This window comes from Corvus brachyrhynchos, unplaced genomic scaffold (assembly GCF_000691975.1).
Source record: "Corvus brachyrhynchos isolate BGI_N302 unplaced genomic scaffold, ASM69197v1 scaffold229, whole genome shotgun sequence".
NCBI lineage: Eukaryota > Metazoa > Chordata > Aves > Passeriformes > Corvidae > Corvus > Corvus brachyrhynchos.
Window position 1 is genome coordinate 1,141,573 of NW_008240042.1, and position 15,565 is coordinate 1,157,137.

A 15,565-nucleotide genomic window follows, 5' to 3' on the forward strand; every position below is an offset into this window, starting at 1 on the left:
AAACAACTACCCCCCCCCCCCCCCAGTTACTTTAAACCTTTCTGGCAGAGGACTCTGAAAAAATATATACAAAAGAGAAAAAAAAATTAACTTCCTGTAGAAGAACATAGAGCAGAAAAGTATTTATTGAGTCAGAGGGGTGCACTATTACATTTTTATGGAAGTAAGAAAAGTATCCAGCTGTTAAGAGAGCTATAAAAAAAAGATACAGGTTAGCCACAGCTCTTAAAGTGTAGATACATGGGAGTGTGATTTCATCCTTTTTCTTCTAGAAGAGATGAAATGTTTCGGGCAGGTCAAATCTAAGATTTTTTTTGGAAAAGCTTTACTGTAATTCCTGTGTTTACTGTTATAGGGTCAGGACAATGAACAAACAAAATCATGGAACTGACCAGATTTTCTTGTTTTGGTCAAAAGTTGATCTATGTTATATCCACAAATGCTGAAAGATTATGATGTCAAATTCCAAGCTACTGGAGAGAATTAATCTGAGTTGTAATATTTCAATGCACATTATTCCTCACAGAAAACCTGCTGTTGCTGTAATTGGTGGGAAAATAAATAGGTACTTCCTATGCATATGCTTAAGGTGAAAGCATCAAAACCAACAGGAATGGCCAAGGAGATAAAGACTGAGCTGCTCCTTTGTCATATTGTATCCTTCAACATTTATTCGTACAATCTGTTGCTCATTTTGGCAAGGAAGGGGTGACCAAATACTTCAGACTAAAATTCTGCATTATCAGACAAACAGCAAGAAGCCTTCAGCGAGATGCAATGTACCTATTTTTTGTATATTATGGGAGTTATTGTTATTTTCAATATGAATGGCAGTTTATGGGGTCTGTATGAACTGTAGTTACTTTGCAAAACAAGTGTTGTTGACTGCAGTCGGGTGTAGGATGTGCGAGATTTGCAAAGATTTATGAGCAACTAAGCCGAAGCATCCGGCTGCAAATTTGCTACATGTTCATTTTTCCATGTCTAAATCATGTCTGAATTAATTTTGCTGAAAGCCAGAAGAAAGTTTTCATGTTGACTTCTGGTAGAAAAGTGGAGTAGTTTTCATTTTAGTTAATTTATAATTAATCCTGACAGAAATGCAACACGGATTGAACTGTGTCTCATGGTGACGTCTTTGGAAGTGCAGCTCTTAGACTGATCATAACAAGACCAGCCTAAGATAAGACAGTGATTGCAGAATACATGATTGTGTACTGTACCATGTGCTTAAATGAGCCCTCTTTGAAGTATCAGCATGCACTGGAATGCCAGCACTTCAAAGCATGCTCCAAAAAGCCGGGACTGTGGTTAGCAACCAAGGGGTTAATAAAGATCAAAGAAGAGCTTACATAAAGTCATACATAAACAGAACTGGTTTTAAACTGGAGGTTAATAACACCATTATCTAGGACAGCAACACCTTAAGGTGGGCTTGTCTTTTCCCTGACATGGTGCTTTATAATGCGTAAAAAGGGAGGCTGAAACATTTATAGTCAACATTTTTTTCTGGATTGCTTTTTAAATGAGGAATTCAAAGCTTGTCAGTGCAGAGAAGAGTCTCTGTGGTATCTGAAATTGGCATTGTTCCTCTAGGTTTGTTTGCATGCTAATTAGGTGGGCATGGATTTTTGGTATGATTCCATGAAAACACAGAAATCAGTAGGCCTGGCCAGGGAATTGTAGCTGGGGTGTCTAATGGGTGAGACAAAGAGATAATATCCTGTTTACTGTATAGAAGCATACTAGCAGCATTTCTACTAGTTTTTAAAATGCAAAATCTAGGAATTACAGATCTATGTTTGTACTGTCTTGTTTATATGGGGAAATAGCATGAAACATCTGTTAAGACAGGCTTCCCTTGCTGGCATTCCCTTCTTTTCCTCTGCACCGGCGGCACCTGAGGTTTCAAGTGTACAGAGGTCCCCTACAGCTGTGCAGAGTCCTCAGACTTCTGTGCTAAGCCCGTGCACATGTTGTGCCTGAAGTTCATAGCCTGCTTTTCACATCTCTTTCTTCTGAAAGATGCAAAGAAGAATGACACTACTCCCTTCAGCAAACCCAGGAAACCCCTCTCCACGCACACTTTTTGGTAAAATTGAAGCACAGATAAAGGCAAAAGTCCTTTCAGGAAAAAAAAATCCTTTACAGACAAAGCCAAATGTTTTCTTGGAGAAGGGTTAGAAGAAGTAAATAGACTGCTGTTTTAATGAATTACAGTAATATTCTGCATAGTTGATATTATGCCAAAGAAGTTGTACTCAGTGGCCTTGGGCCTTTGTTATGACCAGTTCCTGTTACTACAGCAGTAACTGTGGCAGAGATTAAGGGCCTGTCTGCACATGGGGTTTTTTTCTTAAGGATTCCCACTTATTTCCATCTGTGGAAGTCTGTATCCTGAAACTATGAAATATGAATGTCTATGTGTGGGGAAAATGAAGATAACATGAGAAGTCAAAGACTCTGTTAATATTAGAGTATGATTACATGATGGGTCTTTTTGGTATTCTTCCTCATTCTTTCCTTCCTTTCTCTCATCTGCATGTCTCTTAAAAAAACCTTATTTTTAGTCACATAGTTGCTGGTGAGGCTGCAGGGTAAACAGGTCACTGATATAAAACAGAATAAAAACAATGAACTCTAATAATCCCAGCTAGTTACTGTGATTTGGTTTAGCGTGGCCACACAAATGCAGCTGAGAGAGGGGGAGAGAGTTGAACTGTAACAGGTTGTGCCACTGAAGAAAGTATAGGTAATGTAGGCAGCATTCCAAAGATCTCAAAGCACTTATCAGGATTTAATTAATCTTTAATGTTCTGAAGTAGATGCATTATCAGCGAAGTGCTGTGAAATACACACAGAGGGTAGCTGGCTGAATAATATTTTAGCTGCAACTTTGACTTAATACTAATCAAATCTTTTCCTGTGTGCTTTGGTAATATGGGCAAAGTGGGAATCAGGTCAGAACCTGAGGTACTGAAAAAGTAATTTTCCCTACTGCATCTGTACTCTGATTTAGGTTTGCCACATGGCAAACATTCATGCATGGGATCTCTGCATGAAGTGTGGAACTTGGTAGTGCTGCTGAGAACTTGCTTGTTAACATCTTCTTCAGTGTTTGCTTTGCCATCATCAAGGTCAATGTTCTATTTTGCAAAGTGTGTTACATATTTTTGATTATGTTACAAGTCAGTAATACATCTAGATGCGTACGAGACATTTTTTAGATAAATGTTTATTGACAAGTGGATAGTAGTATGCTCATTGTGTGCTCTGGTGTAGCTTGCTTTTTTAGACCACAGTTTGTGAAAGCTCATTACAAGAATATTGAAGTGCTTCAGAAAATGTTTTACTTGCTTTCTGAAATGACATTTTACTGAGTCTGTTAGTGGAACATACCTCGCATTTTACTATTGCATACAAAATATGAGATATTTTAATTAATATTCTGGACATCCAGCTGAATGGAAGTGCAATGGAGTTCAGTTTGCAAGATCAGGCAGCCTCTTACATTACATGATGCCCTGCAGTGTGCTGGAGGTACTCCACCAAAGGTTTTGCAGTATTTTCCAGAACTTCAGCACTTTCATCTTTGGATTGACAATCAAATCAATGCTGAGGGATGAACAGATTGAGGGCAGCCCTGCTCAGAAGGACTTGGGGATGCCGGTGGATGGGAGGCTGAACATGACCCAGCAATGTGCCCTCACAGCTTTGCCCTCAGAAAGCCAAACGTGTCCTGGGCTGTGTCCACTGTGGGCAGCAGGGGAGGGAGGGGATTCTGCCTGCAGTGCTGCATCCAACTCTGGGGCTCCAGCACAGGAAGGACATGGACCTGTTGGAGCAAGTCTAGAGTGCCATGAAGATGATCAGAGGCATGGAGCACCTCTCCTGTGAGGAAAGGCTGAGAGAGTTGGGGCTGTTCAGCCTGGAGAAGAGAAGGCTACAGGGAGACCTTGCAGTACATTCCAGTACCTAAAGGGGCTACAAGAAAGCTGGAGGGGGACTTTTACAAGAACATGGAGTGACAGGACAAGGGTAAATGTCTTCCAGCTTAGAGGGCAGGTTTAGATTAGATATTGCAAAGAAATTCTTCACTGTGAAGGTGGTGCGGCACTGGCACAGGTTGCCCAGAGAAGTTGTGGATGCCCCATCCTGGAAGTGTTCAAGGCCAGGTTGGATGGGCCTCTGAGCAACCTAGTCTTGTGGAAGGTGTCCCTGCCCATGTCAGGGAGGTTGGAACTAGATGGTCCTTAGGATCTCTTCCAACCCAAACAGTTCTGTGATTCAAATGCAAATGTTTATTGTTGGGGGTTTTGTAGGTTTGTGTTCGTTTTTTGAGTTTTTTTGAGAAAAATGTTTGTCTATTGCAGAAGATACCTGGTTTGAGCTCTTGAAACATTTTACATGGAAGCAAAAGTTGTAGATGTAGACCAAGAAGTGTTCCTGAACAGCATTAAAATAATCTGTCTTTTCTTTAAAGTTGGGCACCACTGTTTGTGTTTTTTGATTGCTTTTTTGTGCGATTTAGGAGCACCTGATATTCTGCATTTGATGAGCCATTGCAACCAAAGTGTGTAATAAATTATGACCAGAAGTTGGAGTAGACATGCAGTTGGTGATGGAGAAATTGTGGAGCTGCCTTCTTTTAGATTTCCTTTCAGATCATGCTGTTCCTGATGCATGAGTGGTGTTGCCACTCTGTTTTTGGCTGTCCATGAAACTAATTTAGCCTAAGTGTCTGTGTTCAAGCATCTGCACCTTAGGAATTGTCATCATTGATTGATTGACTTGCTGATGGTCTTAGTGAAGAGACCAAGGATTGATTAGGTTTGGAGATTGACTCACCTGCTTAACTCTACAGTTAGAGTTCTGACAAGGAGTGTGTAATCTCAAAATTTATCTTGGTATCTTCACATAGGCATTTCTGCTTTTGAGTTTGTTGTGATTGCCTTTTGTGGAAGTGGGTTTTCTTGCCTTTAAGGCTAGATAGCTTTCTGGATAGAAGAGGTCTTTTAGAGCTCTAGCCATCCTCTGTCTCTGAAGATTTCTGTAACACTGTGCTCTTTTGCCTTTCTTTCAATCTCTTTTCTGTGCTGTATTTGTTTATTTGCTACTCCTCTCATCTAAGGATCTGAATGGGGGCTTCTGTGGTGTGCTAAAATCCATTCTCACTTAACTGGTAGCCTGAGTACAGCCCTAAGACCTGTCAAACTATTGCTTTTGTAGGTTTGCATTTTCTTTCCTCTTCCCTACCTCACACAGTCCCTTTGCAACCCACACTGGTGTGTTGATTATTTCTTTTCTGGGGTCTTAGAGATGGCAGAGTATCTTGAAATACACAATGGGTAAGACATTACAAGAAGTAATTCTTCAGCAATTGCATGATCCTCTCGTTTTTCTCTGGTATGGCTTAGATTCAATTTAAGTCTATAAGGGTATGAGGACCTATAGGTAGTTCCCATGCCTAAAACCCCTTTGATATAAGACCATAATAAAACTGTACAGCACTTGGTATGTTTTGTCTCCAATTGTCCTAATCTTTGAAACTGCTAGGAAATACAGATTTCTTGATCTGGGACTGGAGAAAAATGAGCATTTAGACTTTTACTACTGCCCACAGTGAAGTGACTTTTTTTTCATGACACAAAATCCTGAGGAAGCAGGTTATATTGGTCGTTCTAAATTTGATCTCAAATCTGTACAATTTTAACAATTAAGTGAGTTGCATGGGAATGAGAGGGAGGTTTTCTCTCAATTCTGAGTATGTAGCCTGGTAATTTGGGAAACTTTTGAAAAAATAAAGCAATATAATGGTTGTACTATTTGAATAAAACACTTAGTATAAAAGCTTTGTTTCCATTCAGTCAATATTGTTACTAAGGAACCACTAATTACTGTTTATCATGTTAGAGGGGGCCCTGACAAATCCATGCAAATCATATGATTTATAATTCATAAATCCCTGATCCCCTGAGCAATGTTGCTCTTGCACTTAGACTAATTGAGTACTTATGTTCATCGATCCAGTCCATATAGCACCTTTAGTCCATATGGCAGCCTTTCCTGTGGGGCCGGAAACTCCTGTTCTCAAACCTCCCCTGTAGATGCCATACTGTCCCCAAAATCTGCCTCCTTGGCCCTTTGCTTCACAGTCCTTCAGTCTGCCAGCAGTCAGTTCTGCCTGAATCAGAGCAGTATTTCTGTCTGTCTCCCCCTGGTTGCAGAGGTACAATGTCAGCATGGTGCAGCACTGCCTTTTGGGGATGGGATTGCAGTGGTAAATTGCTCTTAGTAGTAAGGCAATGTGCTAGAGTAGCGGTGTGGTGTACTGGTTTATATTGGTTCTAAAATGCATTTTTCCCAGTGGCTGCTCTCAAAAATGGCTTACTGGTAACAATTAGTCAACACAGGTGTTTATTTTTGGCTTTGCAGGCTTTTGTTGGATGTTTTTCTATGTGTGAAGAATAGATAATTATTCTTTTTTTTCCCCCTCATAAAGCAGTGGTCGCCAATACTTACAAATACTCAAATACACAGTCTAATAGTGGTTATGATCTTGTGTGTGAATAATCAGTGCCCCACTGAAGGAGATAGAATCCTATGCAAATTTTGTATGCAGAACTGAAAGTAAAAGTAAGGGACTAAAGATATATTATGTTTCAGGATAATACTTCATACCTGGTCATTGTTACCTATTTTCCTAATAATTTTAGCATAGTTTTGTAATGTGCTGTAATTGTAATTGTTATCCAGAAGAATGGCACCACTTAATTCTATCAAAACTGCGGCAAGATAGATGAATGACAAATTAATAATTTACCATCTTTGCATAATACTGTAGCCCAGAACACCAGCAGGATTGATGGCAGAAGAGGTTAACAAATTTTAGCGGCTTCCATTAGCTTTTCGTTGTCATATGTTTGTGGTGCGGGCTGAAATAAGCTTTGTAGGAGATCCCAGTCCAGGGAACTAATTACTCGTGCCGATTGCCACCCTGATGAATAGACCCTCATTGTATCATTCCCCTGAAGACGAGGAGCAGGCTGTGATTCACGACTGCATCCTGGCTGATATTTGATAATAATTTTAACAGATAAATGTAGGAAGGCAGAATGATGAAGTGCCTATCCATGCTCTACGACTATCAAAGGCATGCACATAGCCAGCTGTGTTCTGCCTTTTTTCTATAATCACTAATGGAGAATTTTTAGTTATTAATCGACCTTTGAATAAACCCATATCTTCCTGTATTTTGTAGTTTTCCTTAGGTTAATTATTCCAAAATCATTGGGGCTTGTAATCAGAGCATCCCAATTTTAGTGTGACTGTAATACAGACAAGTGTGGAAACAAGATACTGGGGAATTTGATTCCAATACTTCAGTATTTTTCTGAAATTAAGCAATTAGAAAGATGAAGACTAACACTGTTAGTTAGACTGTTAGACTTTGGTGTTAGAAATAAGCATAGAATTTTAATGAAGAATGTGAAGACAGTCTCCATTTTTATAAAATTATTTTCTATCAGAATTTTTAATGTCTACAAATTGTGTTTGAGAGTAGTGTTACGCAAATCATTCTGGCTTTTGTCACTATGTTTGCTTGAAACCTTGATTTACCTTAAATAAAACTAATTTCTTCCTTTAAACCGTAGAACTATGAATGTAGATACCAAGTATTTTTAACATTGTGGTCTGTAAATTAGTTGTGCCTATTCATTTGTCGGTGTTGACAGGTATACTTTCTATTAGCTCCTGGATCAGAAATGGAATATATATCTGCATTTTCATCTATTGTTCTAATACTGGCTCTATAAACAAACGAAGTCAGTGTTTTTTAATTTGAACGTACACATTTTCAGGATACCATGGCTATTCTATGCCTCAGGCATTTTGTTTGTTTGCCATACCTGAAATTGGCGTTTTTTGTACATTCTCTGGACTAAAATACTATTTTACAGTGGCATTCATTCACGATCATGTAAGCAGATAGTAACTGGCAGTTATATATGACCGTATTAAAAAGATCTACGTATGTTTGGAGCATAAAATGGAAAATAATGAATTTGATATAACCTTTTCTAGATGTAATTTTTTAAAAGTATGCTTTCTATGTAGCAATTATTACACATCATAACATGTAGTTTTTAATTAAATGTAAAAACACAACTACATAAACCAGAAATGCAATCTGATTTGCTGAAAATAGATTGCTGTTTCACTCTCCTGGAATGGTTTATTTAAAAACAGTAAATGGAAAAGAAATGCATTTTCTTGTGTTGTTCTAAGCCTCAGGGGCTAAATGTAATGAATATTTTAAGAGATTATTTTAATTAAATTCCTGCACATCTAAACAGAGTAATATTTTATTATCACATACATAACCATGTAACTGAGGTATTCATTAAAGTTAACACTTTCTGGACCAAGAATTCATGGCATGATTTACTGACCTTGTGCAAAAAGGCACAAATTAGGAAGAAAAATGAAGGGGGACAGACTTTGATTAATATAGGTAATGCTATACCATATTTATAATAGCCTTTTCCCTATTCTGGTTTATAAATGCAGTCACTGAGAAAGGTGCCCTGCTGAGGCTGAAATGAGGCTGAAATCGGAGCACATGCCACTAGAGTGTGGGGAAACTGATCACACTGTCAGCAATTCATTTCAAAATGATGTATTTAGTGCTCATTTCACCTTCCAAGAAAAAAGGGAAAGGAGTTCCTTAGACTGGAAGGTGATATTGTTATTTTCAAGGACATACCTAAGTAAAAGATTGCAGAAAGGGGGGGAGGTTAAAAAAAAAAAAGGCAAAAGCAGTGCAGACAAGGAGAGCTTTATGCAGAAATTCAGCGCTACCATGCTGGTTGATAATTGCTAACATATGTGGCTCCTCTGTTTCATTGTAGTCGTCCTCGTGAGTTCTGGCGCCTCGACTACTGGGAAGATGACTTGCGGCGCCGGCGACGATTTGTGCGTAACCCCCTTGGATCGACACATCCTGAAGCGACACTCAGGGCAGCCGGAGAGCATGGTCAGTGTAAAATCTGCCTCCTGCCACCAGCAGCAGGTTACAGGCCGTGGTGGGAAAGGCTAGACCTTCGTCCTTGTAGGATGCTAGCAAATGGTCCCAAAGCAAAGCCTTTTGGCGTTGCGTTTCAGGCGTGTTTTCCATGCAGAGATAGCCTGGGATTCCTTCACAGCAGCAACGCTGGTGTTTGCTGAGCCCCTTCTTTCCGTCTTAGCTGGGCTGGCACATTGTGCATACCTTGCATACAACAATTACAGTCCTTACTAGGCTGAAGAAAAGTGGATGCAATTTTGCCATTAATCCCTGGACAGACTTCTGTGTAAATTACCTGCTTATACCTCAGTAACTTCAGAAGAAGATTTTTTTCCTGTTCAGAAATCCACAGCGATTATTTCAGTTAGCATATGTCTGCCTATTGTTACAGACATATCAAAAGAAAAGTAACACTTCTACAGGCTAAACTGTGCCTCTGCTTGTGTTTAAGTCCTTGAGTTTTTCTGCAAGAATTTGATACGGACTAAACAGTAGCAAATGCTGATGTGTAAAGTATTGTTCAAGCAGCAAAATGGTAATGAGGGTTTTAAAAAAGGAGATTGGTTTTTTTAACAGTTATTACTCCTCATTTTATAACCTGGGATCAGTCAGTTATAAGATGCTGTGTCCATTCTAGAGGGGAATCTATTTACAGAACTAATACAATAATCAGTTTGAGAATTCTATAGTAAATTGAAATATAACCAACCAAACAAAACCACACCCAAAGCCAGTGAACTTTGGAGTTTAGTACAGAATTTTGTGTCTTTGGTATCTCATGAGGGTACAATGATAAGGTAGAAAAATCTTGCATTTAAAAATAATTTGCTTATAATTAAAGGTGAGTACTCTTCACCTTGAAGGCACATGTCATGGAGCAAGTAATTTAAATTTAGTTTGGTTTTTTTTTTCTTTTTTAGCTTGTGAATTACTGTATGCATATGTGCCTATGTATGCACACACGAACTGTGTGGAGGGATACATTTTATGCTAATTTTAGATTGTTAAGGGTGTTGTATGAATGTAGAAGAACATCACTGTCGTAAAGTTGGTTTCCGTCAGGCGTCTTAACCTCTTGCACTCAGCCTTAAAGAGCCATTTCTGGAAGAAAATGTCTACAATATGTCAGCTGATATAATGCCAAATGTGACATCAGTCCTCTGAAATAAATGACCATACAGAGAATAGTCAATAAAGTGATCTGAAAGCAATGTTTGTAGAGCCTACATCTTTGGCTATAGAAAGAGGAACAAGATGTAGAATTAATTAACCCTCTTTTTGCTTTGGGGCTTGTTGTTCTTAATATTAGGTGTTGTTCCTACACCATGGACTTTAGGGCACTAAGGTTTTTTCTGTTTAATACTCCATGGATGAATAACAACTGCCCCCCCTTTAATATTATGTGTACTTCTAAGCTAAATAGATCTTGTCACAGTTTGATGTATTCTGCTTGTATTTTATTTTATTTTATATTTATACTGTTTATCGAAATTTAAAAAATATCTTTCTTTTTACTGAAAAATATTTAGAGCAACCATTTAGATTTGCATAACTTATTCTTCCGTAAGTTAACACACAGTAATGCAATTATTCATATTTCATAATAATGTGATATTTTCTTGAATCCATGCTGTATTTCAAGGGCTGTGGCTTATAATCAGTTTGTGATTGACAGGACAACAGTTTTGGTCAATAGAAAGGAAGAGGGAGTAAAAGTAGCCCTATTTCATAAGTAGCTAATAGGCATAGCTGGTAACTAACCCTGGTAATTTAAATAGACCTAATTGTTTTCTGTCTGCCTTTCTATTCGGATTCTGACATCCGTAACAGTCTTGTATTATATTTAATTTCCTGATGTTGTTTTGTTCTGAGTTTTCATACTGCCTTTGTTATCTGTTGTCCCTCTGGTTTTTTATCTAACCAGTGAAGATTTTAGTTTACCCTAAGTCATTATTTAATGTGATTTCTGAAATTATAGATGCTCTCTGCCTAACTGTGTGTACACATGTAACTGTCTTCTTCCAAGACCTTCCACTGGCAAGGTGTAAGAGAGATGACCAAAGTACAAATTCAACTGGAAACTATATATAATGTACAGGAATGCAAAGATAGTTGGGATTTTTATTTTTTCATTTTGGGTTTGGCTTTCTTGGTGTGTTTTTTTTGTTGTTTGTTTGTTTGTTTTTGTTTTTTGTTTTGTTTGGGTTTTTTTTTCATGACTTCTAAAAGATACAGTTGTCAGAAAGATCAACTGGAGTGGCCACTTGATCCATTTCTTTCTGAATTGTGTTTATAAACTTATAATATTAACCAATTTAATCTTAGAATTTCCAATTGTTCTCACATTTTTTGAAACCAGACTTTCATGATGTAGATATCCCTAGGATTCGCAGAGTATTTGCCTCAGTATGTTATGATTTCATATCAATAATTTACCATTAATTATTCCATTTCAATTAATTATACATGCCTCTGAAGCAAAAGCATTTTTAGATCATGTGTAAAAAGTTCCCTACTGCCTATTTAAGGTTTTTTTCAAAAAATCACAGACCAAAACCTGAAATTGGACGTAAGAGATTTTGCCAAAAGGGAGGCAGGGGAAAATAATGCATAAATAATGGAATAGTACAAGCAGTAACCATGCTTGATAAGATGGATTTTAGCTCACTTTTATTAGAGGATACACATTATCAACTGTTTGTTGTCTTTCAAATACAACCAGATGTATTCTCCACCCCAGAGAACTCACAGTGCAGGAATCATCCCAATTTGCAACTGTGAAAATGATTCAGAAACAATTGGAAGCCCAGATATTGTTCAGTAAAACCTAGAGAGAACAACAACAGTCAGATCTGTTGCAGCCTAGTTATGTGTCTTAGTAGCAAGAACCAATCTTTCCCAAGGATTGATTTGATTTGGAGGAGAACCTCTGGTGCAGAGGTGGCAGAATAAATACCTGAAGACTAATGTTCTCTGTTCAGACAATCAATACCAGCCCCATGACTATACTTCTGGCTACCTTCTAGTTAAAAACAAATTTTTTAATTCTGACAATTTAATTGCCATTCCCAAGTTCACATTAACTTGCTTGGGAAAAAAAGGCTTTAGGTAATTTTTCAAAGGGAAAAGGGTGAAAAAAAAAAGATCCTTCCAAACTGGCTATTTATGAAAGTCAGTCTAATGGTGTATTGTGGGGAAAGGAAAGAGAGGTGAAGGTGCTGTGGTAGAAAGTTTGGGATGGAAGGAGTTAACTCTTTTCTATTCTTCCTGTCACCTACTGTTTAGAAATGGAACGAAAATGCTTGTATAAATGTGAAGGGGAAAAAAGAGTAAACCTGTTGGTGTTTTGAAATTTACCCCAAAATGCAATATTTTGTGAGGGAATCTTTAGCTGCTAGAAAGTACCTTATCAAGCTTTTTAACAAGTGATTTATTGGGGGTTTTAATTGATGTTTCTTAAAAATGTGGGGAGAGGGGGATTAAAACAGTCTGTAGCATTTCCATCAAGGCAATAGGTGGAGTTCAGGGCTTTGTAGCTCCAAGGGACCAGCAGCTGGTCATCCCCAGTACTGCAGTTGACTGGTTAGTTTGGTTTGCCTCAACAAGAAGGATGACAAAGAAGTCTTAAAAATTACGCTTTAAAAACTTGGTTTGAAAGTCATTGGTTTTTCCATTGTTATGTTTTTAAATAAATAGGGAGAGTAGAGGGAAGCTTCTGGGGGCCCTTTCCAAAAAAACCCCAACATAGTAAGGGTTTTTTTAATGCACCTTTTCTTTGAGTTGCTTTTCCTGGTATAATTACCAGTTTTAAAAAAACTAACAAAAACCCTGTATCGTGCTTTCTGATACTTTATTTCTCAAATGGCTTTTAAAAGCTGTATTTTGCATATAAGTTTAAGTTGTAGACAAACACTTTAAAATAATCTGTCATTCTAGGAATGCCTTAAGCTTGGTCAGCAATGTAAGACAAACTGTTATTTTTGCACCCAAGCAAAAATAAACACAACTCACTGCAGATGCAGAGATGCAGAGATGCAGAGATCCATTTGCAAAAACTTCTTGATGAAGCTGAGTCTCACAGAGTGGGCTGGGAAGGATTGCATGGAATTACACAAATGAGTTATAGTAATGAAGTTGTGTGCTGGCTGTTGGGTTTAGGGCAATACATAGGCTGTGCCTGGAGGTCTTGATCTTGGCAAGGTGTGTGGGAGCTGCAGGGTTTGTGACCTGAAATATGAAATCCAGTGTAATATGTCTGTGCTTATGTGGGAATGGAGTTGTCACATGGTGTCATGCTCCATCATGTATATCTCTAATCAGTAAATATATAGAGAGAACTAGACCATGGCCTACCTACATAAGTGCATTTTTCCACAGAAGAACAGGTGAATCCATGTGGAATGTATTCTGTTCTGTGCAGGTACTCATGTGAGCATGACTGTGTTGGTTGCAGAGGTAGTGCTTTATTCACATCAGTACAGAAGGAGCAGATTCTGGTTCAGACTGTGATGTCTCATTGCCTTCCAGTAGCTGGTGTCTGCAGGTGTGTAGACAGGCATCTTCCTGTGCCTGTATTTAAGCTGTATTTAAGTTTAACACACGTTTCATGTGTGCCAGGAGATTTTGGTAGCTAACGTCATATGCAAAGAGATGACAAAAATTTACAAAAATGGACTAAATTTATGGTCTAAAATCTGATTTTGAAAAAGGCACATACATAAGATGTATGGGTTTGAATCAGCATAGTATCGGTAGCTGGGGAAAGAATTAAAATCTGAATAAGTGAAAAAGATAGGGCAATATTTCTGTTATCCAGTCATCTTTGGTTTGGAAGCTGTTGTATTGATTTTATTTTTTCTTAAAGACTGAAGGGCATAGTAACATTTTGGACAAGTTGTACTGAGTATAAAAGTATTAACCTTTGATCTTGGCTCTGAATTCGATCTTAAATAAGAATAGGCAGAGGGCTAGTTTGAAACCAGCATCTTCAGTATAACAGATTCTAGCAGAGGAAGCAAAAAATGGCAGCTGTGTACAGTGCAGATGAGGTTTTTGGAACAACAAGTATGGTTTGCCTGCATTAAAAGAAAAAAAAAAAAAGGAAGGACCAAAAAGAAAAAAAAAAGGAAAATAATAAATTATCTTGGACTTCATCCTGAGGTGGTTTTGTTCTATTTTACTTTTTTTGATCTTCAAGAGAGTGCTGGTAGGGCAGTGAGTAAGAGTGCATGTGGTGTGTGTTAGTACACTGATGGTAATTTTACTGCTGCTAACTGAAAATCCTCAAGGGGGAGTTAATTACAGGAAAACCTTCCTAAATATCAGCCGCATATTTTCCATGACAAGAAGGTTTTTCAACTCACATTGAACAACTCCAGAATCTGAGTTATCATTATTTACATGAGCATATTTTGCAAGAAAGTGAGATTTTGTTTGTTCTATGCAGTTAAAGCTTTACAGTATTTTTTTTAAGGCTTTCTTACAAGTGACAGATACTGCTAGGGCAAAAGGACCACATATAAATTGCATTTTATATTGTATGACAAGTTAAATTTCCTTTATTTGTGTTTTTGTTTGTTTGGTTTGAGGTGAGGGTTTGTGTTTGCTTTTTGTTGTTGTTTGGATTTTTTTGTAAGGTCAAGGCCTAAATCAAAACCAGTATTTGGTCATTTGGGGTTTTTTGTTGTTGTTGTGATGGGGTTTTTATACTTTGAGTTTTGGTTTTGTGGGTTTTTTTTTTCTTTTTGGTGAGTGGATTTCTGTTTTACTTTTCCACTGAATTGAAAAGTTTTATTATTTGCAATTTACATGCATATATTTACTTAAACAATTCAAACTTTATATATTGCCACCGGGGAGTCGCTGCCTTCTGTAAATGTTTGCAGATTAGCATACTTTTAGAGGAAGCCCGTGGAACTTCAAATCAAGTGTGGCAGCAATCAGAGCGAGCAGCCACCAGTGTGTTGAAGTTAGTTGGTCCTGATGTGTTTGGTGAATGTTTTTCAAACACGGCTGTGCCATGGGTATTCTCAGTATATCATCTTTTAAGCAGTATTTTAATTTCCAACTTTAAAAAAAAAAAAAAAAACAACCCCAAAACCGGACACATACACTGCTGTGTTTTGGCATTACCACAGCAAAACTTACATATAGAGGGAGTAATTATCTCTTTCTTCCCACCCCCTTTTTTTTTCTACTTTTTTCTTTTATAATTTTTTACCCCCCCTCCCCCTTTTTTTTAGTTTTTGTTCCTTTTTCTGCTGCTGCTTTGAGGTGGTGATTTAAATAAAACAGATTTCGAGGCGGCAGTGCCGGGGGGCGCCCCCCTTTTTTTTCTACTTTTTTCTTTTTTAATTCTTTTCCCCCCCCTCCCCCTTTTTTTAAATTTTTGTTCCTTTTTCTGCTGCTGCTTTGAGGTGGTGATTTAAATAAAACAGATTTCGAGGCGGCAGTGCCGGGAGGCGCTGGCAGCGCTCCCGGGTTCCGCGGCGCTGCCGG

At 38.0% G+C, this 15,565-nt stretch overlaps 1 protein-coding gene across 1 annotated transcript in view; it reads left to right on the forward strand.

Annotated features, from left to right (window-relative positions):
• Positions 1 to 15,565, forward strand: part of LRBA (LPS responsive beige-like anchor protein) — a 373,544-nt gene that overhangs the window by 186,623 nt on the left and 171,356 nt on the right. Inside the window, exon 39 of the mRNA XM_017744109.1 lies at positions 8,913 to 9,037. Within this exon, the coding sequence (XP_017599598.1) occupies positions 8,913 to 9,037 (125 nt within the window). The remainder of the gene's footprint in view (positions 1 to 8,912; positions 9,038 to 15,565) is intronic.